Below are 27,392 nucleotides of genomic sequence, written 5' to 3' on the forward strand. Positions count from 1 at the left end.
ATGGCAACCACTCTGGATCTCTGCGGCGTGGAGGTGTGCGCGATGAGGAGTGCGCCCTTCGCCCTCGCGCAAGGCACCAGGTGGAGGAGCTCCTCAGTGGCGTCGACCGGCGACAGAAAGGCGGAGCGGAAGGAGGGCGTTAAGGAGGTGACAAATCCAGACTTGCGGAGCGGAAGGAGGGCGTTAAGAAGGCTAGGGTTTGGGAGTGGTTCGCGAATTGAACAGAGGCGCTGGCGCGGGGAGGAAGAAGGGTTCGCGAATTTCGAACCCTAAATAAACCCTATGGCTTCGGTTGTTAGAGGAACCGAAGCCATTGACCCCCTTTTGGCACCGGGTCTTCTTGGACCGAGGCCTATACTCTGACTTCCAGCCACTTTTTGGCTTCGGGTCCTATTGGACCGAGGCCTATACCCCTCTTTGGCACCGGTTTTGAGCGAACCGGGGCCTATACCCTCTTTGGCTTCGGGTATTTGGAGAACCGAGGCCTAAAACTTGACTCTAATTGCAAAAATGCCACCGCGCCATTATATGCTTCGGTTCCTGGCTAACCGAAGCATATAAGGCGAGGTAAAATAAACATTCTGTACTAGTAATCAAATATCAAAGAATTACTATATATATGAATGTTTCTGATCTATTACCAGTCACCACTGCATGCTCTTACTATTTATAATCTTAGTCTACTGCTAAATACTTTTGGTAGTCTTACAATTGCTTCCTATTACAATTACAAATATTTTTGTTTCCAAAATTGTGATTAGAGGTACAATCTCCAAAAAAAAAATTATAAAAATCATTCACCAATATAGTAATAAAACAGAGAACACTTTTTCATCCATTGAGTCAACTTATCTTTCTTTTTGTTTATTCCATTGACACCTTTGAAAGTATTCCATATGTTTTCTGCTGAAATGGAGGAAAACGATTGTAAAAATGCAAGGCTGAGGAGGAAGTTGGTGCTACAACAAAGGTTTAATGCAAGAAGTAATCAACATGCAGGTAATCTTCTAACATATACCTTGAATCATTTGACTGCACAATCTCTTCATCAAACATTTATTTACAAATTCTGCATTTCTATGTTTATATCTTCTTTGCAGATTACAAAGAACAGAATGCAAGAAAAAAACCAAAAATCGCCAACCATTGTTCTCAAAGTATAAAAATATCAGTTCATTTTTTCTCTATTTGAAAAAATATATTTTGATTTGAACTTCACAACATAGATTGATAATCAAATATCTTTGCTGTTTTAATAATAGATAAAAGAAGTGAATCTGATAAATTAGTCCATAACAGTATCCAAAGGAAGCCATTACAAGAGTTGCATCTTAGTAAGTATTCTTCTTCTTACCTCTTTCTTTAAACAGTGTTGTTACATTGTTGTTACATGAATGCCATATGTATGGTTTTGTATTGTTGGACATAAAATGCTGCTACAATAAACATTTTTCAGATTTGGAAAACAACAACAATTTTCACAGTATTAAATCAAGATTTCAGTCAACAATTGGTAAGTTATATTTGTTTGTTTTTTAAGATTACTATTGCAATATCACTTTAACAAATTATAAACAATTGTTTATTTTAATGCAGTGTCTGGAAACAATATATCAAATTCTTCAACTACTTTAGTTGAAGATCCAATTCAAATAAACTTAATGACTTCACAATCCTCAGCTTCTACTATAACATACAATACTCCTTGTGGTAAATTTCTACATTTAGCTGTATTTCTACATTGATCTTTAATGATTTCTAATGATTCTATTAATTTTTTTTAATGATTTCAGTTCTCAGCAATAGCATTCACAGAAGTTATGTACAAAATAATTACAATTGCAGTGCAGGTAAGTAGGTTTGACTCATATATACAAAAGTTCATACTGATAATGACTTTGAATATAACATAATTGTTTTAATAATTCTTTTCCATAGGTGCCACATTTGGAGTTCAAAATCATTCATATTCTGTCTCTAACAATAAAGTTGTCAAATATCCTTTTCAAGTCATACAATCACTTCAAAACAGATTCAATCTTCATGATGAAACAACAACAGAACAACATTGTTCAGACACAAGAAATGATGATTCAACAAGAACAACATATGAAGGTAATTCAGATCTTGAATTGCTAACTTATTGATTTCTATAAATTCCTTTTTTAAATTAGTAATTACTTTTCATTTTGCTAATATTGTAGGAGATAGTACAAGTACTACAATTACAAACGAATTGTATTGCAAAGGAGAGTTACAAGGTAAAGTCACACAAAATTGTACAGAATTTCATACATAAAATATTACTTGAGGTGCTAATGCTTTATGTTTTTGTTCAGAACTACTCAATATTGGAGATCCTTGCTTGGAATGCCAATACTGTAAAGCTCAACTGTGGTATGAAGAAAGAGCAGAAAAAAGTAACACATCAAAGGAAGTTCAATTTTCATTATGCTGTCAAAAGGGAAAAGTACAAATTCCACTACTACAAAAACCACCTGATCTTCTTGAAGGTTTGTTAAATGGTGTAGATCGTAGAAGCAAATCATTTTTACAGAATATAAGAATGTACAATAGCATGTTTTCATTTACTTCAATTGGTGGTAAGATAGATACTTCAATGAACAATGGTTCTGCTCCACCACAATTTATTCTTAATGGTCAGAACTATCATCGTATTGGAAGTTTATTGCCAGAACGTGGATCAAAGCCAAAGTTTGCACAACTTTACATATATGACACCGAAAATGAATTGAGTAACAGACTAAAGCATTTCAGGTTAGTTGAAATGAGTAACATATATGCTCAAGTTATTTGCTGAAATACATCTGTTTATTAAGTTATTTCTTTTCTCTATTATGTTTTAGGTCTAACAGCAAGGAATCTGATCTAGATCAATCATTGGTTGCTGATTTGATTCAAATGATTGACACTCACAATGTTCTTGCAAAATCTTTCAGAAGAGTAAGAGAATTGTCACTGCAACATATGGAATCAGATTTCACACTAAGACTATTTAGAGGCAGAAACAAAGACCCTAGAGTATACAACACACCTTCATGTGATGAAATAGCTGCTCTAATAGTTGGTGATTTTGGCAATCTGGATGTAGGCAGAGATATCATTGTCAAAAAATTTTCTGGTGAATTAACAAGACTGCATGAAACTCACACAGCTTTCATTCCACTTCAGTATCCTCTAATGTTTCCATATGGAGAAGATGGTTATCAAGAAGATATTCCAATCAGAGAGTCTCATTCAAGAAGTCAATCCAGGGTCAGAATTAGAATTTCGTTGCGAGAATTTATTGCATTTAGAATACAACAAAGATCTATAGAACCTGGAAATATTATGAATGCATGTCGATTATTCCAACAGTTTTTGGTTGATTGTTATACAATGGTGGAAGCACAACGACTGTCGTTCATTAGAGCTAATCAAAAGTTAATTCGTTGTGATATTCTTAATGGATTACAAGAGGCTGTTAATAGAGGAGAGACAGATCCTTCTTTAATTGGAAGGCGTATTGTACTGCCTGCTTCATTCACTGGTGGTACAAGATACATGTTCAACAATTGTCAAGATGCTATGGCTATTTGTAAAAAATTTGGCTATCCTGATTTGTTCATTACTATAACATGCAATGTCAATTGGAGCGAAATAAGAGACTTTGTTTTACCAAAAGGGTTGTCACCATCAGATAGACCTGATATTGTATGTAGAGTATTCAAAATGAAGCTTGATGAAATGATGACAGATTTCAGAAAAAAAGACTTCTTTGGAAAAACCACTGCAGGTATGTTCTATAAGCATTAGTATAGACTTTTTGAATATTTTTGAAATTTCATTTTTTAAACTATTTAATTTGTTCTGTTATATATGCAGGAATGTACACAGTAGAATTTCAAAAGAGAGGTTTACCTCATGCACATATACTTTTATGGTTGGATGGAGAAAGCAAATTGAAAAATTCAACTGATATTGATAAAGTAATATCAGCTGAATTGCCCAATGCGGATTTGTATCCAAAATTGGAAAAAGTTGTAGCAAGTTACATGATTCATGGACCATGCGGACCTGCGAGATATACTTCACCATGCATGAAAGAAGGAAGATGTTCCAAATTTTATCCTAAAAAATTCACATCTTCAACTTATATTGATGAAGATGGATATCCATGCTATAGAAGACTTGATAATGGTAGATTTGTGGAGAAGAATGGAATTAAGCTGGACAACAGAAGTGTTGTTCCTTACAATCCACCACTTCTAATGAGGTATCAAGCTCACGTGAATACAGAGTATTGCAACAAGACCAATTCAATAAAATATTTGTTCAAATATGTCAACAAGGGTCCTGACAGAGCTACTCTTAAAATAAGCAACAACTCTGCACAATGTGACAAAGAAACCATTATTGATGAGATCAAGAGGTATTATGATTGTAGGTATCTATCACCATGTGAAGCAGCTTGGCGAATATTTGCTTTTGACATCCATCACAGATGGCCTCCTGTTCAGAGATTGACATTCCATCTTCCTGGACAACAATCAACTTTGTTTAAAGATAATGATGATATTAATGTGATCTACAACAGGTACGAAAATGCTAACACAATGTTTCTAGCTTGGTTTGAGGCTAACAAAGTTTATATGATGATATTAATGTGATTTGCAACAGGTACGAAAATGCTAACACAATGTTTCTAGCTTGGTTTGAGGCTAACAAAGTTTATACAGAAGGAAAAGAATTGACTTATTCTGAATTTCCAAGCAAATTTGTGTGGTTTGCTAAAGAAAAAGAATGGAAACCAAGGAAGAAAGGCTACAACATTGGTAGACTTACTTATATTCCTCCAGGCTCTGGAGAACTTTATTATTTGAGGATATTACTCACAATTCAAAAAGGTTGTATTGATTATGAAAGCATAAAGACCATTGATGGGAAATTTTATGAAACATACCAAGATGCTTGCTATGCTTTGGGATTGTTGGCAGACGATAAAGAATATATTGATGCAATCAAAGAAGCAAGTGAATTTGCTTCGGGGTATCAACTTAGAAGATTATTTGTTACTTTGTTGTCCATGAATACAATTTCTAAACCAGATATAGTTTGGAATTCTACATGGAGTATCTTATGTGATGGAATTTTGTACCAAAAGAGAAAGGAAATGAGATTACCAGGTATTTTATATTGTTATTTTTGTAATTCAATAAAAATATATCTTTTAATTGCATTATTTTGTTCATGCAGGTCTTCAAATTGAGACTGCTGAATTACAAAAAATATGTCTCATGGAAATACAAGAAATGCTAATGTCAAATGGTAGATGTTTGAAAGATTATCCTTCATTACCTCAACTTGATATTTCAGATGTACATACATTCAATAACAGATTTATTGTTGATGAGCTGCAATACAATAAAGAAGACATGGCAAAAGAACATGATATTTAGCTTAAAGCACTCAATGATGAACAAATGCATGTATATCAGGATATCATGACAGCAGTTGTTTCAAACAAGGGAGGATTCTTCTTTTTATATGGCTATGGTGGTACAGGTAAAACGTTTATGTGGAAGACATTGTCAGCTGCTCTAAGAAGTAAGGGCATGATTGTTTTGAACGTAGCATCAAGTGGAATTGCTTCTTTACTACTTCCTGGTGGAAAAACAGCACACTCTACCTTCTGCATCCCACTGTTAATTAATGATGAATCAACTTGCAACATAGCGCAAGGTACTCTCCGTGCTAAACTTCTGATGGCAACCAATTTAATTATCTGGGATGAAGCACCAATGATGAATAGAATGTGCTTTGAGGCATTTGATAGAACACTAAGAGATATTATGCGAAATGTTGATGATGCCAATAATGACAAACCATTTGGTGGCAAAGCAGTTGTCTTGGGAGGTGACTTCAGACAAATTCTACCCGTTATAAAGAAAGGATCTAGGTTTGATATCATCAAATCAGCCATCAACTATTCAGAGTTATGGAATTGTTGTAAAGTGCTCAAACTGTCCAAGAACATGAGATTAAGTACTACAACAAACAATCAAACAGCCAATGATATCAAAAAATTTGCTGATTGGATATTGAAAATTGGAGATGGCCAAATGGATGTAAATGAGATTGGTGAGTGCATGGTAGAAATTCCAGAAGAGCTGCTTATTATAAATACAGATGTACCTTTATTGTCATTGGTTGAATTTGTCTATCCTCAATTTGTGGTTAACATGATGAATCCAAATTATTTTGATGATGGAGCAATCTTGTGCCCAACTAATGATTCTGTAGAGCAAGTCAATGATTTCATGTTGTCTTTATTAGGTGGTGAAGAGGTGACTTATTTAAGTTCAGATACACCTTGCCAATCTGATGAACAAGATGAAGTTCAATCTGAATGATTTACATCTGAATTTTTAAATGATATCAAATGTTTAGGGATACCAAATCATAAACTCAAGCTCAAAACAGGTGTGCCAATTATGCTCTTGAGAAATATTGATCAAGCAAAAGGTCTTTGCAATGGCACAAGATTGCAAGTCAACCATTTGGGTAAAAATGTAATCTCTGCAACTGTAATTACTGGAAAAAACATTGGTGACAAAATTTTTATTCCAAGAATGGATTTAGTGCCATCTGATTCAGGATTGCCTTTCAAATTCCAAAGAAGACAGTTCCCAATTACATTATGCTTTGCAATGACAATTAACAAAAGTCAAGGACAAACACTTTCTAGAGTGAGACTTTATCTTCCCCAACCTGTATTCACACATGGCCAACTATATGTTGCTATTTCTAGAGTGAAAACCAAGAGAGGATTGAAAATACTTATATTGGATGAAAATGGAAATATCACAAACACAACTAAAAATGTTGTCTACAAAGAAATTTTTGAAACTCTTTGACAATGAACACATTATAGGTATGTCATTTCTAATTTTCTTTTAATTTGAAAGTTTGTATAAATATAGATGCATGATCTATTGTTGTAATTAAAATATTTGTTATAATTTTGTTGTTCAATGCAGGATCTATTGCGTAAAGTCCAAGGCTTACAATGAACATCATGCTGATTTAAGAAGTAATCAAATTTGTGTACCAAAGGAAGTTATAAAGTTGATTAACCAAAAACAGATTATAGGTATGTAATTTGGTCTTCTTTTATTGTTATTTTTTTAAAGAAATTATATTATAACCTTAGAAGTTAATAAATATTACAAAATCAATTCCTATTATCAAAAATATTACATTTAAAAAAACCCGTGCGTTGCATGGGTAGAAAGACTAGTATTTGATAACATATACAAAGATACTGAAATCTAATGTTAAACAATAAATGTATAAATACAATAAATATTATTGAGAAACAGGGGAGGAGCGATTTGAACATTAAGGCACACAAGTTTCATGTTATGAAATATTTGTAATGTGTCAGTTACTATGCAATTTATTATGAAATAACATGAAAGGACTCTAACGTGTCAGTTATGATTGTGTGAGTGTTGATGTCAAGTCCAATAAATAGGAATTGTTGTCTGTAGTTATGTGTGAATAAAAACCAGTTTGTAACTTCATGTATATATCTCTCTTCAATAACAGTTTTTATTTATGTATATTCATGGTGTTATTAAGCACTTAGAATTACATTCTTATCAATTGGTATCAAACTTTATGATCCTTGGGCTCGTTCATGGCAGACTATACCCGCAAGGCAATGGTAATGAAAGAATTGGAAGACCGTGTTTCTACACGTTTTGAAGCGCGAATGGCAGAATTGGCTGGTTCCATTCAAAGTACCCTTCATGCTTCTTTAAAGGATACGATCGATACATGAGATTGTGGCCCAATTTCTTAGAAACTCTGGGTATCATAGTTGATGAACAGAAAAACATTCAGAAGAGGTAAAGCGTAAAGCATCATGAAGGGAAAAAGAAACTGTAAGGTGAAAGTGTTGTTCTGATGTGGGTATTCACCAAAGTTCAACATTGACTAAAGTGAAGAAAGAAAAAGTAGGAAACTACTATAAAAGCGATGAGTTGATTTGAGAGTTAACACTACAACACAATAGGTCTCTTGGTTGTATGAGGGGCTTGGGTAGTTGTGTGTCATTAGAAGGTTGCAGTTTTTGCCAGAAAAATTGCACTATGAAGGGTTTGCAATTTTGGTCTACAAAAAATTGCACTTTGAGTGATAATGCTTTTGTTGAGTCTTTGTGGATGTAGGCCTTGAGGTGCCAAACCACGTTAAATTTCCTGTTTGTTTTCATTTATATTTTTCTGCTCTTATTAGTGGGTGTGCTTCCGCTTGTAGAGATTATTGCTTTTAGTGCGTGATTTCCCAACAGTGGTATCAGAGCTGAGGTTCTGATCAAGGTAGGAAGAGGAACAATTTGAAGCGTTGAATAAAGGCAACTTTACGTGGGTTCCTTGGAAAAAGGTTAGTGCTGATAATTTTCTTAAATTTGTGCAATGACTTCGTTGAAGCTAGATGTTCCTTTATTTGATAGGAGGATGGATTTCTCCTTATGGCAATGCACAATTCAAGATTATTTGGTGCAGCAAGGTCTAGATTGTGCTTTAGAGGGGGAAAAGCCTGTTGAGATGAAAGATGCCGAGTGGATCACAATTCAGAAAAAAGCAGTAAGTACAATTAGATTGGAATTAGCTCCTCAAATTAAAGTGACTGTGTTGAGAGAGACCTCTCACTAGTGTAGGAAGAGGATTTGGCAGTGGTTATTTTTGTCATTTTGCCCCGGTTCCAGAACCGAGGCATATTAGGACGAGGCCAAATGGGGTCAAGCTTTGGCCTCGGGTGTGAACCGAAGCAGAAACATCACATTCTGTCTCGGTTCTTTTGAGAACCGAAGCCATATGGTGCGATAGAAAATCAACCCTAGGTTCTTCCTCCACCTGGGTTCTTCCGCCACCTGAGTTCTTCCGCTACCTTCGGACCACCATGGAAGTTGTCGTCCATCTTCGACTCACCGAAACACACCACACCTCCTAGGAAACTTCGTCACTTGCATCTTCACTCATCAACGAGTCCACTATGATCTCGCAACAGACACCGAAGATAGAACCACCAACGTTCACCTCAAATCTGCATCATGAACAGCAACACCGTGGATTGTAGCAGTGTTCGCAGGGAAGGATACCCAACGATGCAACGTGGTGGTGCAAGGTAGACGGAGCAGTAGACCTGTGGTGGCGTGAATAGTTGGAGCGCAACAATAGTAGGCGCGAGGCACGATGAGAGGAATCGCAGGCGTGAGGAAGAAGAAGAAGAAAAGGGATTCGCGTTTTTGAACCTTAACAGAACATATGGCCTCGGTTCAATTTTTTCGGCACCGGTTCAATTTCACTCAAGGCCAAACATCATTCTAGTGGCATTTTTGAAATACTGGCTAACTTTTTGGCCTCGGTTCAATTTTTAACCGAGGCAGAAAACCCTTTTTGGCACCGGTTTTCTTAGAACCGAAGCAGAAAGGTGTTTTCTGCCTCGGGTATATTCTGAACCGAGGCGTAAAACTTGGAAAAATTACAAAAATGCCACTGCGTCATTTTATGCTTCAGTTAAGTGACAACCGAGGCCTATAACACGAGTTAAAAAACCCAAACTGCACTAGTGTCTCCAAGGAATTTGTGGAATTTATTGGAAAGTAAGTTTGCATCAACAACTCTCACCAATCAATTGATGATGAAAAGGGACTTATACTCATTGAAGATGGAAGATGGATGTAATGTGTTTGATCATATTAATAAGTTCAATGAATTAGTATCCAAGCTTATGAATGCAGGAGATGAGAGTATTAAAGATGAGGAACAATCATTACTTTTGTTGGCATCATTACCTAAGTCTTATAAGCCACTAGTGCAGTGAATTCTAGTTGGGAAGAGTACACTAGGACTATATGATGTGGTGAGATCATTGAAGGAGAGTCAACAAATGATGGGTGATGATATAAGTTTAGAAGATAGTCAAATATTAGTAACTAAAGGTGAGCCAAGAAAGAAATATGGTTACCAACAGGGTAAATTTCAATCGAAAGATATTACTAATGTTCAATGCCATTATTGTGGAGAGTTTGGTCATATACAGGTTAAATGTCGAGCATTCAAAGAGGACTTGCAACATATGAAGGAAATGATGGGAAAATCTGAGAGTACTCATTCTGCAAATGTAGTCAATCATGAAGATGGTCTTTTAATATGTGAGACTTTTAGTGAAAGAGAAATATGTTGTTCTGAAGTGGGTATTCACCAGTCCCGCATTGACTAAAGTGAAGAAAGAAAAAGTAGGAAACTACTATAAAAGTGACGAGTTGATTTGAGAGTTAACACCACAACACAATATGTCTCTTGGGTGTATGATGGGCTTTGGTAGTTGTGTGTCATTAGAAGGTTTGCAGTTTTTGCCAGAAAAATTGCACTATGAAGGGTTTGCAATTTTGGTCCACAAAAAATTGCACTTTGAGTGATAATGCTTTTGTTGAGTGTTTGTGGATGTAGGCCTTGAGGTGCCGAACCACGTTAAATTTCCTGTTTGTTTTTATTTATATTTTTCTACTCTTATTTGTGGGTGTGCTTCTGCTTGCAGAGATTATTGTTTTTAGTGCGTGATTTCCCAACAAAAAGAGACGTGTATCATATTATGAAAAGGGGTTAGAGATGAAAGGAAAAAGGGTGCATATATATAGGGGGTATCTGCAAGAGATGCAACAGAAATAGGTATTATGTAGAAGCATGCAACCCTATGCATCACGTGTAGATTACAACGTGCCACTATATCACTTTAAGATGGAACATGCTGCCAAGAGCCACCACTCGTGGTCCAACCTCTACAAGCCTCCCACTCATTGACCAATACACATGGAAATACCACATGTTTACAATCCATTACGAGCCACCCTTGTAAATGGGTCTCAACATGTCTCACACTCGAAGGTATCATCCAAAGTCGTGTAATCCCCGCAAGACATTCCTAATTCAACCCCTGCCCCTGCGCTATCGTCTGGTGCAACCTAAGTGCCGCGAGGCGAAAAGTCGTTGTAAACCGTATGGTAGGCACCCCTCGTTGCCAGGCGCCAAGCATTCCAGAGGCCATTATTTTGGCCATTATCGCCTGGCGGAACCATCCTTCCAGCTAGGCGCCTAACAGTTCAGACCTCATTGTTAGGTGCTACACCAGTACAATGCATCTTACTAGTTTTTAGAATCTTGGATAGGTTCTAACACACTCAATTCATACAAGTACTTATCTAGAATACAACATAGATCTCTACATATTTTCAATAATGCTTCAAATCATTATATCCCAACTCAGGTGCATCAATTCCTTACACACACACACACAAACACACACACACACACACACACACACACATATATATATATATATATATATATATATATATATATATATATATATATATATATATATATATATATATATATATATATATATACTATACCTTCTCAATTTGGAAACATGCCACCCTTGAATTTAACTACAAGTAAATTCTATTCAAAGAGACTCTAAGACAACAACCAATTCATCCATGATATTCGAAAGACCATATTCTTATATCAAACAGTACCTACAACCATCCAATTCAACTATATGGATACCCAAGTGTTCACCAATGAAACAACTCTCAACATGTGACCAACCCAAAAGAACATCTAAGCCCTAGAACCTCATAACAGAACCTAACCCTGCTTCTAATTCCTGCCACAGTAAACTTACCTCCAACCAATAGCTACAACATTTCATTCCTCCCAAACCTTAAACTAAAATGAAGTGTAACCTTAATTACTACCACCTTCCATGTATTAGCTCAACACCATTACATGTTTTATCTATTATATCATTATTCCTGCCTAAACTAAGGTAACCACCCACAAAACCCCAACTTCGCAACCTTCGCATCACAAAACACACAATATCGCCACCATTGTGCTGGCGCTTGGCGGCAAGCCATGGGCCGTCAAGCAATGCATCCAATTTTGGGTAAAACCCATAATTTCCCTACACCTACGAAAACCCTAAAATCCCCAATCTCATTTCCTTCGTCCATTTCCATAGACCAATAGTCAATCATGCCTCAGTTGTACATAAAATTAATTTACACTCCAACACACAAATTCTCAATGGAATTCATATAACAATTACCCTCTGGAAAATTATGTTCCAAATTCCTTCCCAAACCCAAACTTACAATCATGTTCACACACATAATTATTCATCCAATACCTAAAAGTAAAACACAATTCAACAATTCATGGCATCCATCATTCAACCAACTGCTAAAGACCCCTTTCACCCCAATTAGAATGGCCCAAAACTCACAAAAACTCAAAAAGGAGCTAATTCTTCTCGCGTCGCCTGGCGAGCATTCATCAGACGGTTCATGTCAAAACCAAGAAAACTGGTTTACTCTTGTTGTGTCGCCTGACAACCAATTCATGTCGCCAGGCGAGTTTTGGCAAAAACCAAGAAATTGAGTTCAAAAGCCATGTGTTGTAAGACCCGCGTAATTTAATTAATTAAATAAATAAATAATTAATAAATGTGGGAGGCTAGTGCATTTATGACATTAAATTATGTTAAGTATGACGTGAAAAGTGCTAGCTCATGTGGTTGAGAGTACTTTGATTATGTGAGAGGACTTGGGTTCGAGTCCTAAGTATGCCAATTGTGTGTTGTTTGTTTTTATTGTTTTAATAATATGTGGGGCCACATTTTTGTATGAGATAATGCTTGAGTTGTGTGTGTTAGCAAGAAACAAAAGTTGGCCTAGTGGTTAGCTTTGACTTGGCATTGGGAAGGTCATGGGTTCAAACCTTGGTGAGTCAAATTTAACTCTTTTTGGCTTAAACTTTAGTGTGTGGCTGAATATGAATAGATGAGAGGGACCTTAGCAGAATGGGGTAGCTAAAGGAGCTGAAAAACTATTAAGTGATGGGCCTTGAATAGAAATAAAAGCCAATTCCCGTTTTTTTTTATTAACCAAATTAGAAGGAACTATAAAAGGCAGAATTTGAGAGGAGAGTAGGGTTTTGGAGGTCTATTTCTGAAAGCTTTAGAGGGAGGACGAAAATTGAGAGTGAAGGGAGAAGTGAGAGTGAGTTAGAAAGGGAAAAAGGAAGTGGTGGTACGGTCAGTCTGTGGTGATCAAAGGAATCCCTCAATTTCAAGCTTTAAGCGGGGGAAATTTCAGGTTAGGGGAGCTGAGCCGAAATCCATGTTTATGTTGTTGTTTTTGTATGATCTGTGATGGAATTATGCCTAAATTTCGTGCTATACCTGAGGGAATTAAGGGTTATGGGTTTTGGTACTATTTTATTGAACTTTGGCCAAAATAGCATGAAAATAATAGGGTTATGCACTGTCTATTCCGTGGTTATGCATGTTTGGGCTGTTGGGGGGTCTATTTCAGTGTTCAATTATGTGCGTATGACTATTGGGAATGTGATGATTGCAATGGTATGAAATTGAAGTATATTTTGGTTGAACTTGTTGCTGTTGTGTGCGTGAATCAGCGTCAAAACCTGCAATTCTCGCTCAGGCGAGATATGCAGGGACGCGAACCCTCTATCTGCTCGTGGCCATCGCTCGGGCGGAGGGTTTTGGGGTTTGGGCGAGGGCTCATCTCGCTTAGGCGAGTGAGACTCGCCTAAGCGAGAATTCGTGTTCCATTGTGTGGTTGATTGAACATCTCGCACAGGCGAGGTTGATTGTTATTTTGAGCGGAAGAACGTCTCGCCCAGGCGAGACCCTCTCGCCTAAGCGAGAATGCGAAAAGTGCTCTGTTGAAGGGACTGACTCATAGCTCAGGCGTGAAGTTTGAATTTTTGGGCGAAACTAATCTCGCCCAGGCGAGTGTAACTCGCCTAAGCGAGAACTCGAGACTGGTTTGGTGTGTGGTACTCGCTCAGGCGAGATAACCTAGCCCAAGCGAAGTGAACTGATATGAATATGCGTGAATTGGAAGTTTATTTCAAGGATGGAGGGATGTTAGGTTTAAAGGCAATAAATAATGAGGAATTGGACTGAGTAAAGCTTGGATGCTGATGCATGATCTATAATGCTTCTAGAGTGTCTTAATGGTGAGCTTGCTGGTGTTCCATGGGTTGTGGCCCGGAACCCATCCTTGAGTTGTGGCTCGGGATAGGGGTTAAGCACGTGGCATTCTATGGGTTGTGGCCCGGAATGACTTCCCTTGAGTTGTGGCTCGGGATAGCAGATGAACACGAGGGATTTTGAGTTGTGGCTCGGGTTGGCGAGTGTGACGGTGTGAGTGTGCTGATGGTGGCCAGTACGGATGGGTCCAGATGGATTGCCCTCCTTAGTGGTTGCTGACGAGTTTGGTAGTCTTGGGACGTTACGGACTATGTTCGTATTTGAGAACTCCACCTGGTGTTACGGTGTGTGATCCGTAGCATGTTTTCCGCACGTGCTCTATCGGTTGCGGCCGATAGGTGTGGCCAATAGGTGTAGAATACTGCTAACATGGTTGTTGTGTAGAATACTGCTAACATGGTTGTGGCCATGTGAAAGAAAGGGAACGAGGTTCCCAGATGTCCTTATTATACATGGTGGTGGCCATGTGATGGAAGGTAACGAGTCTTCCACTAGGTACATCGGTGTACATGGTGGTGGCCATGTGATGGAAATGGAGTAAGGTTTTGTGGGAAAAGTAAGGATATTCTATATGGTTGTGGCCATGCAGTATAAAGAAAGAATTCGTGCTATTGTTGCATTATGTTGTATTGGTTATATATGTATATGTATGTTTGGTATATTTTCGTGTGTTTTAACTGTTAGCTCACCCTATCTGTTTATGTTTGGCGATGATTGTGTACGCGGTACACAGGAGCAGGTGATGATACAGGTGGAGCTGGTGAGGCTTAGCTGCGGAGAGTGGATGATTAGGGGAAACTTTATGTTCACATTTTTGTTATTCTATTTTGAAACATGATGTAAAGGCTCATGGCCTATTTGACTAAACTTACAGTTTTGTATTTTTGGACTTACTAGTAATTTAATGAACTTTTACATTTCCCGTGTCTTGGGAAACGAGGTATTATTATTAAATGAGATTTTAAATAAATGATGCTGATGCATTAATTCTATTTTGTTATATTAAATTCGTAATATCCGAGCGGGATGTTACATGTGTCGCCTGGATTCTGGAAAAATTCCAGAAACACTAAAAATCCACGGAAATGTAAAAGAAAGAGTGCCACGAACATACTGCATGTTATGAAAACATTAGAATTAAATCAAACACATATAGTAGCTCCCCTAACATGGATTCCTTGCTCCAATTTTCATCATACAAAGGAGTGCATATCGGTTAAATGTTATAGTTGTGGGAAGGTCAGGCATTTCACAAAAGATTGTCGATCTAAAAATGGAATAGAAGAGACAACCAAATCTTTTCAAATAAGTTGAAGAAGAAGCGGTGTTGTTAATGATGGGATGCAGATCGGGGAGCAAGCACAAGCAAGTGGAGAATTGGAGAAGAAGGCCAAGTGTAAATAGCTTAGAAAGCTTGGCAGAGAGTGTTGTGATCTTAGATAGCTCGGTGGAGCATGAAGAGAAATCAGTGGACCATAAGGCCTACTCAATTAGCTTAGTAGGAAGTCCAAATAGCTTGATTAAGACGACGAAGCAAGTGAACTTCCCAGCAAGCTCGGTATGGTAGTTGAGCAATTCAGATAACTTAGTGAGACGTCTAGATAGCTCAAATGGCTCAGTGTGGAGTGTGGATAGCTTGGATCTTGAAGAAGACAAGTCTGTTCTTCAAAGGTTAGAGCTTGCAATAGGCATTTTACAATAGAGAATTGAAAGGGAAGTAAGAGAAAATGCATAGTTACAAGAAATATTAGAAAAAAGAAAGCAAGATTGGATGATGAGTTTGGGGCGAAGAAGGTGTGGGAATTGTCCAATCTCTTGGAAAGAGCTTGGTCTATTGAGAGGAACCAGTTAATGACAAGTTGGCCATGGAGATAGTAAAGAACCTAGTTAGGGACAAGTCAACCAAGGTTAAGAAGAGGTCGACCAAAGTGAAGTACAAGTCAACCACAGAAAAAGAGAATAACAAGTCAGTCAAAGAGAGAAGCAAGTTGTCTATGGAGATAGTAAAGAACCCGACTATTAATGAAAGGGGCAAGCACGACATGGGCTGCATATGAGAAAACCAGGATGAAGGATGAAAGACAAATGAAGTATTTAAGTTTACAGGGAGATTTTGTTGGGAAACTTAAATGAAGGTAGTTGGATAAATGTAAAAGATACGAGTGCTTCTTAGTTATAATTATGAAGTTCATTTAATTGTGTTTAGGTAGTAGTCAGGTAGCTCCATTTAAGTATAGAAGTTCATTAATAAGATTTTAGTAGTAATTGGATAACTTTATTAATTGTGGTTTGGTAACCATTATATTTAATATATGTGGTTGAATAGTCAAGTTAAAAGACCTATAAATAATACATATAGTGCTATTGTAAAACACAGCGAGTCTTAATACAAAGAGTGTCTATCCAATAGTCTTATTTGTCAACAGAAACTCCATGTCACAATGCAACAAAACACTAAGAAGTTTTGAAAGGCTTCTAAGCGTTGATGCTAAATCACCCAAATAGTTACTCTCCACATCTACGGAGGTTAGAGGCGATGACATGCTCCAACATGGGTAAATAGGGAATTTACTTTTAGTGGTCCCTGTTGCCGTACTATGTACCTTAACTTCTGATTCTAGAACATCTAAAAGAAGTTGTTATTGAAAATGAATATCCCCTTTGTTGTCCTGTTCACAAACTTGTCCAATGTTTTGGATGAAACTTTTGTCGACATATGTACGACAGTATGACGAATTTGATTGTGGATAACTTTCGTTGTTGTTGTCTTACCTGATCCTCCCATCCCTCATAGAGTCGTATATATCCCTATTTTGCAAGCTTTGCCTGATTGATTTTCAGTAAACATAATCACTTATTTCACACCAACCGGAAATTGGGTAATAGGTAATGATGTGTTGTCTAACTCGGTCAAAACTCTCTTCACCATTTTCTTCACTTGTTCAGCTTCATTCCTTCAACAATATAAGGAAAGACAGAATGAACATAAAAAGGATTTTCAGAAAATTGCAGTGACTACCCAAAAATCTCTATATATAAAAGAGTTTGGGAACATCCAGCTTCTGCGCTTGTTCTCTTTATCCATAAACAAATCTCTCCCCCAAATTCACAATAGAACACGCGGTGGAAAGAAAAATGAAGAAACATTAAGAAAGAACTCGTACTTACAGCACAACGGTTTAGAATTTAGGTGGCACAGAATAAAGTGTTTTGTATCTTAAAAACCATACAACTAATTTTGAACTCTGTAATAATTATTTCCAGTGAATTGTAGGGTAGAGAATTGTTAAAAAATCCTTTGGGTAGCCTTGTTAATAGATTAATGATATGGTTTAATTACTATTTGGATACTTTTTAATTTATTTATAATGTTCAATTTGTTCCTCTTCATTAAAAATTCAATTAGATGTTCTAATTGTTAAAATGCTTCAACAAATCCTTGGAGTTTTAAAAGCTACAATTAGATCTGTCATTTTAGGGTTAAATATGTTTTTGTCTTTTTACTTAGTGAAAATTAAAATTAGTCCATTTTTGACACTTTGGCTCAATTTAGTCTCTGAACTTTAGAGATATGTGAATTTAGTAATTTTAACCAGATTTTGTTAAGTTTATTTGACGTTTTAACTCATTTCTCGACTAACATCAGAGCGAAAATGTGTCAATCTGTGTAAACAACTCAAATGTTATTATGAAAAACATTTGAAACAATAAATAAACTTAACAACATTTGGTTAAAAGGACTAAATCCATACTTTTTTAAAGTTGGAGAATTAAATTGGACAAAATTTCGAAGATTGACTAATTTTAATTCTCACTAAAAGTTAAAGGACAAAAAACATATTTAACCCTTTATTTTATTATATAAGTTCAATTTGATACCATTTTCCTTCCATCTAATCCAAATTTTCTAAAAATTAAGATTAAATTTAGTTTTAAACGAGACCAAATAGAATTCATTGTAACAATAAGGGATCTAATTGAAACATTGAATCTAATTGAACTATCTTTAACATTTAGAAGATGTATAATTAAAGTTTCTTTTGATAAAACGGACTAAAATGAACTTTAATTATAGATTGAAGGACAAAGTAAGTAACTAAACCTGGTTATATTGCGGGAGTTAGTCTGTTACTGCATTCAACAAATAAAGAAACCGCGTCACTGTTCAAAATCACGAGAAAAGTTAATTGAGTCTGGAAAACCTCATAAAAGTGACTATTTATGTTTGGATTTTGTTCAGAACAATGATAATTTATTTATTTAAAATATGTAATTAAATAAATGGTTAAGTTGAGTTTCACAAGTTCTGTCCCTTCTGAAGTCCCACATCAATGAAAGTGTGGACTCCCGCGTGTCTCCTCCTCTGAAGTTCAGAAACACATCGTATCGTATCTCCAATGAGTCTAATGATTGTTAATTCTGTAGCAAGAAATGAACACAGTTTATTTTCGATATTGTCTTCTTAATTGCCTATTAGTTTTGTGGTTGGTTCAACACAACTGTTGTATTATTAGGATAGCTCCGTAGCCTCGTACCTTAACTGAAATGAATGAACACACTTCAATATCATCTTACATTACTTATGCTCATCCTCTACGTCTTAGTAATAATAAAAGGTTAAAATACCTTTTTGGTCCCAATTTTCGTCAACTTTTTTTCAAATAGGTCCCAATTTTCGCGGGTGCTCAAATAGGTCCTAATTTTGGTCAATTTGATTCAATTAGGTCCTAATTGGGTAACGCCGTTTAAATTGATAACGTTTCATTGTACAGTTGACTTTTCCTTACTACGTGTTGAAATACTAATCCTACGTGTCAGTTTTTCTTTATAATGAGATGGTTAATTAGGGGGTTAATCACATTAAGTGTTTAATTAAATGCAAAAAATTAAAATTAAAAAATAAAGTGTTAGGGTTTATAAAAAGTCGAAGAAGCCATCTCTTTGGAAGAAATTTCAGCACCCAGAAGAGAAAAACAAAACCCCAGAAACTTACACCCCAAATATCTCAAAATAGTCTATGGAACCATCGACGGGTTGAATGCACCGACACGAGTCGCATACGAGGAAAGGTGCGGAGTGAGGAGGAGCATGGCAATTCCAGCATCCAGTTTGGATTTCCACGACAGATTTAGAGCATAAGCTTTTCCAGGAAATCCCCGGAGAACAGTTGAAATCGAAGGTGAGAGCGCGAGGAGGAGGATGGTGAGGTGATGCATGGTGAAGAAGAGAGAGTTTAATGTAAGGAGAAAAATTGGAAGTGAAGTGCTGAGGAAACGAAGTTAAAGAGCGCCGCAAAAGAAAAGAAACGGGCGTGAAGGTCCCAACTTTTTATAAACCCTAACACTTTATTTTTTAATTTTCATTTTTTGCATTTAATTAAAAACTTAATGTGTTTAACCCACTAATTAACCACCTCATTGTAAAGAAACACAGACACGTAGGATTAGTATTTCGACACGTAGCAAGAAAAAGTCAACTGTACAGTGAAACGTTATCAATTTAAACGGCGTTACCCAATTAGGACCTAATTGAATCAAATTGACCAAAATTAGAACTTATTTGAGCACCCCGCGAAAATTGGGACCTATTTGAAAAAAGTTGACGAAAATTGGGACAAAAAAGGTATTTTAACCATAATAAAATTATTACTATAGTAAAGTCCATGTACAGGAATAACTTTTTCGAGATATAACTAAGCAAGATTATCTAGTAAGTCCACGTAAAAGTTAGTGTTTGTAGTTTAAAATTTAAAGTAAAAATATGCTTTATTTAGTCAGTTTAATGATATAAAATATTGTTGTAATGACTATAATCTGGGATGCAATTTGAGTATATGATATTTGGTAAGCCTCTTTATAAACATTTGAAGCTTTTAATTATTTCTCTGTTTTTCTTTTAGTGCTGTTAGATTTCTACGAGGATAAGTTGGTTTAAAAGTTCACGAGAGCGTTTTGTACTTATTTAAAAACGGAAAAAGATTATTTGACGATCATAAAAAAAAATGTGACGTCAAAATATGTGTCCTGTAAAATCCGTGTAGAGAGAACATAAGAAGGGTTAAAATAATACCTTTGCTATAAGGAAAATGATGGAATAGATCTTGTAGTGTCTACCTTTGCTACCTTTACTCACACTTAACCCTTCCATCCAATGCTTTATCCAACCTCTTAATAATCCACCTTCTTAATGCTGCTCACAAAAGCAAGGTAGGAGAAAATGTGTTTTGTCTTCAATACTTACAACACTGTAAAGTCTGTTGCATTATCACCTTTGTGCATATTGTCTTTTCTTCTCTTACTCTGATATTTATCTCTTCCTTCATACACAGGTTCAAGTCCTAATTATAAATATCCTTTTACACAAAACCATTTATACATTATAAGCTTCAATTTGTTCAAATTAACATAATCATTGCACTTGACAGTGCTATTTTTTTTTAAATGCAGAAACAACTTATTTGAACAATATATATAAAGAACCATTGATTGTAAGGAACGTGAAGCAGTCAATATTTTTACAATCAATAATCTTTTATTTTGTAAATTGATATATATATGGGCTAATAACCTTTGTAGGAAACCATGCAAACTTAACCATTTCAGTTAACTTGTATCAGAATCTTAGGTTCAATGTTCTTGATGTTTCTCTGACAGCGCATGTTTGAAATCTTCATCAACCAAAAGATAATTGTTCCTCGCAGGTTCCTTTTTCTTGAAAAATCACGAACAATTTTTGTTCCCATTTCTTGTAGCAGAGGATGCATTCCAACTTTGTTGTTTTTTTCAACTTTTATGAGGCTACGCTCTATGAGAACTCTTATTCCCCTGTCAGGGTCTACTCCACAGACATTTAGGATCTTCGTGACATAGGTTATGTCTTTACCAACAAAGAAACAACATACATCAAGGAATAGATCTTTTTCCGATTGATTAAGTAAGCCATCGAAGCTTATTTTCAATATTTGTAGAACTTCATGGCGGGGAATACTTTCTAATCTTGACAATACTTTATTCCATTCTTCTTTCGGCCTTTCATATAAACAAGATCCAATGACTTCAAGAGCTAGAGGTAATCCTCCACAGTAATCAACTACCATTTTTGCGAGGAAATGACATTCCTCTTTTGGTTTTGCTTCTCTAAATGCGTGCCAACTGAGAAGCTCAACGGACTCGTCTGGGTTCATTTTGTTTATCTGAAAAACAGAACAATTTTTTTTCAAATGTATGTCTACTACATCTCTTGTTGTAATGATTATTACAGATCCTTCAGCGAAGTGGTACCAAAGGGCCGGACCGTACTCAGTCTCATCTAAACAAGAAAAATAATGATCATCCACATCGTCAAGAACAATGAGCACCCTTTTACTAAGCCTTTTTCGAATCATATTTCCTCTCATCCCCTTAACGCTATGTATATCTGTTTTTAAGACATTAGAAAGAAGCTGTTTTCGTAAATGAGCATGCCCTCTTGTTTGAATAACTTGTGCAACATCTTCAATGAAAATTTTCACTGTGAATGTACCAAGAATTTGATTATAGATGGCTTTCGCAAGTGTTGTTTTACCTGACCCTCCCATTCCACATATCCCTATCCTACAAACTTCCCTGGATTCATTTTTTATAAGTTGAATCACTTCTTCCATACGGGATTGTAATCCAACTGGAAAATTTGTAGCAGACAAGACTGATAAATTAAGAACGCTCTTAACAATTTTGTCCACTAGTTCAGCATCACTCCTTCAAGTTTAATAACAATTATAGAAGAAGTCATGTATTGCAAAAGTTAAAGTAGAAGCTCAAAATATGCATATTGAGTGAGTGAGCTAGTAACTTACCTGTAAGTGCTCTCATCCCAGCCATAGAAATTTGCTGCTTTGGCGAGCGCGTGGCTCCACCTTGACATGCCATGCTCTAGTTGTTGTGGTGAAAATGTTTGTTGTGCAGTTGCTTTGAATGCTTCTCCAAAATCACCCTTCTGAAGACGCACATCAGATGGCTGAATCTCGTAATATACAGGCAGAACATGTCGACAATAAGTTTCGTGCCATTTGATGATTTGATGAAGCTGATGAAGACACCAAGCAGATTGAGAATAGGTTTTGGTGAAAACAACAATTGCTACCCGACACAGATTGAGAATAGGTTGTTGGATGTCCATGTCATTGACTGCATTCTGGTGGTGAAGGAAAGTGGTGAGTCCAGCAGCAGAGAGCACAGAATCGAGATGAGAAACAAATTTCCTGCGAATGTCTTCTCCATTGAAGTTAATCAGCACGTCGTACATCTGTGGGAGTTTGGAAGTTGAAGAGGCGAATTCCATGGAAGGAACTGGTGACGCCATCAAGTGTTAGAAGAGAAAGCAATAATGCAACTCAGTGAGAGATGATCTCTTTACAGACACAACCATTCAAAGTAGCCAAAGATTAATATTTCTTTATCGTGGAAGCGCCTTAAGACCATTACATAACCTTTTTACTTTGGTCATTAAAGAAATTAGACCTACACCCACTTTGAACCACCCAAAAAAAAAACAAAATAAATACACTGATAACTATAAAACTTTTTGTAATTATATCACTGCAAGAAAATGTCTTATTACTAACCAATTTTAGTGACTAACACTATAGTCACTAATATAAATAAAAAATTATAATTTTTTACTAACCAATTATAATTTTTTATTCATAATAGTAACTATCTTAGTAACCAATGATCTTTTTACTTTGTAAACTTGTATCTAAATTAGTAATTATAGTAACTAACAACTTTTGGTCACTAAAATTGGTTACTAATGAAGCATTTTCTTGTAGTGTATGTTTTCCAAACTTTACATATTATCTTTACTTTTTAGTTTAAAAACATTATATTATCTCTTTTTATGTTAGGCACGCATTATGAATACAATTTAAGAGAATAACAAAGACATTTTTTTTGTACACATTAACGTATATCTAAAAGAGGCCACTGTAACAATGAAAAAAGAATTCTAAATACAATTTAGAGAAACGTAATAATACCTGAATGTTAAAAAAAAAAAAGAATTCAGTGCCAGTTTTTATTTAAATTTAGGAAATTTTGTATCCGTTTACTGAAAATACAAATAAGATGAGTTGTAATAACCCAAAAAATTAGAGATAATTTTACAATTTAAAGTTTACACCATTCATTTAGAGCTTTTACAGCGCTGTATATGCCTCGGTTCATGCGGACCCGCTGCATAAAAGCATGCGGTGGCAGTTTTGTAATTAAATTGAACTTTTATGCCTCGGTTGTCATAATAACCGAGGCATATAGTGCTAAAAAAATTTGACCGCTGCGTTGACCCCTAATTTAAATTTTTTATTTTTTTTTTACTGAAGGAATATGCCTCGGTTCTGTAATAACCGAGGCATATAGTGCTAAAAAAATTTGACCACTGCGTTGACCCCTAATTTGAATTTTTTATTTTTTTTTTTTACTTAAGGAATATGCCTCGGTTCTGTAATAACCGAGGCAGTAAGTGTAATATATGCCTCGGTTCAGCACCTACCCGAGGCAGTAAGTGTAGAATATGCCTCGGTTTCGAATAACCGAGGCAGTATCCCTTCGTAGGGTTAAAAAACCCCAATTCCTTCGTTGTTCTGCGATTTCATCTTCTCCGTTTTTCTGCGAATTCGTCTTCTCCGGCCAACCTTCAGTTCTCCGACGACCAGCACCACCTTCACGCACAGGTCCCATCGTCCGGCGCACCTCCGGCGCACCTCCGACGCTCCAGCGCAACTCTGCGCACCGTCCCGCACACCTCCGACGTTCTAGGGCATCGTTTCGTCGCAGCACCGCACCGCCGCGGCTTCTTCTTCTTCTTCGACCCACCACCACCGTCGCTGCACCTTTGAGGAGTCGTGCACTGCGTGGAGGAAAGTGAGCGTCGTTGGAGGAAACACGAAGACGGGGAAGGGAACGGAGTGTGTGTGAAACTTCGACGAAGTTGAATTCCGTTTTCTTGAAGTAAGGTTTGGGAAAGTGGACCGCCGCCACTCTAGCTCGGCGCGTTTGTGGCAACGAGAAGGGTTTGGCGACGGAAGCAATGGCGGAGGACAGCGTAGCCATGGCCGCGGACGGTGGAAGGTTTCAGTGTGTAACAGGAGGTTCTTCCGGTGCCGCTGCGTGTTTTTTTTTTTGAATTTCTGATGCTCATTAGGCCTCGGTTCTGCGAGAACCGAGGCAGTAAAAATTAAATATGCCTCGGGTTGTAACCGAGGCATAAAATACTAGTTTTTTACCTCGGTCGTATATGCAGCGGTTGCGGACCCGAAGCCAAAAGCTGAAAATAACCGCTGTCATTTCCCTTCCCTGCACTAGTGATTAACACAATATACACTAGTGCAGAATCACGTTTTTAACTCGCTTTATAGGCTTCGGTTACTGCGGAACCGAAGACTATAAGGACGCGGTGGCATTTTTGAAATTTTTCGAACCTTTTTGCCTCGGGTCTCTATCCAACCGAAGCCTATAAGAGATTTTATGCTTCGGTTATCACTCAACCGAGGCCTATAACTCGTCAGTGTTCCCCAAAATTTCGAAATTGCCACTGATAGCGGAGTCTTTGGCCTCGGGTGGAATAGGACCGAGGCCTATACGACTTTATGCCTCGGTCATTAATGGAACCGAGGCCATAGACCTTATTTAGGGTTCCAGTTCCAAATTCGCGAACCCTGCACCTGTTCATCTTCTCTACGCCAACCCAAATTTTTCTCCTCTCCATGAGCGTGGTGCAGATATGTTTCGTTGCTGCAGATCTATTTCTGGCTCACGCGTGGAGGCTCGCGATGAAGCTGCAACAATGGTGGTTCGCTGCCTTTGTTCGCCAATGGAGGTTCTGCTGTTGTGAAGCTGCCGCACGAGATAAACTGGTGCATATCTGCTCCAAGCGCGGTGATGAATGGATCTGTTGTGGTGGTTGCGTCGCGGAGGCCTGGTGTGGTGAATCTGCCATGGTTGGATGCGTGAATGGACAAGTTCTTCGAGGATGTGGAGGACGTGAAATGAGGAGCGTGGAGATGCTGTACAGAAAGCTGCAAGAGGCGAACAAGGAGAGCAAAACGGCGAAGGCGGTGAAGGAGATTCGGGGCGCATGGATAAGGACGTGGAGTTGGTGCTGAAGGCGCTGGAGCGGTCGAACGCGGCGAACCGAAGCTTGCCGGGGTGCGGGCCGGGGTCGTAGGCGGACCAGACGAGGACGTCGGTGGTGAGCGGGTCGGGGAAGAAGCTGAAGGACATGGTGGCTGGTGCGTGAATGGTGGCTAGTGCGCGAAACAAAAAAAGTCTCTATGGCTTCGGTTCTTTGCAACCAAGACCAAACTTTTGGTCTCGTCCCAATATGCCTCGGGTCTAAAACCGAGACAGAATAACGAAAATAACCGGGGCCAAAAGCCCTTACTGCACTGGTGATATGTAGTTCATACTTGACACTAAAAGGTATCAGCTTTCACTATAAACTCCATCTGTTCTAGGTTCTAGCATTCCGTCCATCTGCATGCTCTTCTGCTCACACCAATATAAGGATCATGAAAAAAAAATAATATAAAAAATGTTGAGTGTGAATTGGAGGATGACGCTGATAGTTATCATAACATTAGGATGGATATTGAGTGTGAGGTAGACACTAGTTTTGGGGTTGAAGTTGGAGTTGAGGTGCTGCCACAAACGAAGTGGATGCTCAAATTGGGGTTGATGTCAATGTTGAGTTTCAACCAAAAACTGAACTTGTGGATCAAATTGTGGTTGAGGAAAATAATAGGTTGAAGCAGAAGTTGGTGTCCAACCTCAAGTTGATGTACACGTATGTATTGAACATGAGGTAGTAGGTGGTGTCCAAACTGAGTGTGATGTAGAAGCACATACTATAGTTGAGGAAGAAATAAGGATTAGGGATGAAAGAAATGAAGGTCAAATTGATTCTAATCATATTGCGAGTGAGGAAGATCTACATGATATTAGTGTTCATTATGAGGAAAATTTGTGGGAAGGAAATGGGGAAGATGTTGAGGAGGAAGAGTTAGAATTTGATGTCAGTGCCCATGTTGATATGCATGATAGGGGTTTATCTGATGATGGGTGGGAAGCAGATAACATGGACAACGATGATGCAAATAGTGATGAGTCATTGGGCAGTGGCAACCAATGTAAGGCAAACTTTGGGACCTTTAAAATGCCTTAAAGCATGGCCTAATACCAGTGGGAAGTTGAAACATATTTTTATGATAAAGAGACATTTGTAGAAGCAATAAGGACATATGGAGTGCAATCTAGAAGAAGGATAAAACATCATAAAAATGATAAATGTAGATGTAAAGTGATATGTTTGGTGCGAAAGGAAAATGTACCTGGTTTGCCTATTGTGCTTATGTGGCTGCAACAAACATATGGTAGTTAAGGAGAATTCATGAGAAGCACAAGTGCATTAGAGAATTCAATGTAAAAATGTTAAATGCTAAGTGGTTAGGTAGTAGGTTGGAAAACACATTAAGAGACAACCCAAGTCTGAGGGTAATTGATATTCGCAATATAGTAACTAGGAAGTAATATATTGTTGTGACAAAGTCCATGGCTCGTAGAGCAAAAACATTGGTTGTTGAGCAAGTTGATGGGTCTTTTGTAGAAAAATTTAAACGAATCTATGACTATACACATGAGATTCTTCGATCTAATCCAGGTTCTACAACAAAGGTGAAAGTTGAAGGAAATGAAGGGGAAAAAATATTTCAGCAGGTTCTACATGTGTTTTAAAGCATGCAAAGATAGTATGATTTCATGTCGCCCTTTTATTGGTTTAGATGGTTCTTTTCTAAAACACAAGTATGGAGGTGAACTCCTAACTACTGTTGGAAGGGATGCCAACTACCAAATGTTACCAATTGCATGTGTTGTTGTCGAAGTGGAAAATAAGGACACATGGACATGGTTTTTGGAGTTGTTAATTGATGATCTTGGGGGACCAGATATTTATGCATCCTACACATTCATGTCAGACCAGCAAAAAGGTATGTCTATTGTTTTACTATTGTTATTACCTTTTATTGTTGAGACATTTGGTGCCCTGCTGCTTAGTCAATTTAATTGTCTTTTGCAGGGTTTGTTGCTTGCTATTCAATCCCCTTTGCTTGGGGCTGACCAAAGGTTTTGTATGAGGCATTTATATGCAAACTTTAGGAAGAAATTCTCGGGAAAGAATTTGAAAGCTTTAGTGTGGGAAACAAC

At 37.2% G+C, this 27,392-nt stretch overlaps 1 protein-coding gene and 1 pseudogene across 1 annotated transcript; one reads left to right on the forward strand and one right to left on the reverse strand.

Moving 5' to 3' along the window:
• Positions 1–6,917, forward strand: LOC114166992 (annotated as a pseudogene).
• A 13,626-nt stretch (positions 6,918–20,543) lies between these two features.
• Positions 20,544–22,563, reverse strand: LOC114166622 (TMV resistance protein N-like). The gene is made up of 2 exons (XM_028051374.1): positions 21,989–22,563; positions 20,544–21,890 (listed from the first exon to the last, which is right to left on the reverse strand). Exons 1-2 carry the CDS (start codon positions 22,492–22,494, stop codon positions 20,753–20,755), a joined length of 1,644 nt encoding a protein of 547 aa, XP_027907175.1. The 5' UTR covers positions 22,495–22,563; the 3' UTR covers positions 20,544–20,752.
• Positions 22,564–27,392: the final 4,829 nt, after the last annotated feature.

This window comes from Vigna unguiculata, chromosome 10, assembly GCF_004118075.2.
Source record: "Vigna unguiculata cultivar IT97K-499-35 chromosome 10, ASM411807v1, whole genome shotgun sequence".
Lineage (NCBI taxonomy): Eukaryota > Viridiplantae > Streptophyta > Magnoliopsida > Fabales > Fabaceae > Vigna > Vigna unguiculata.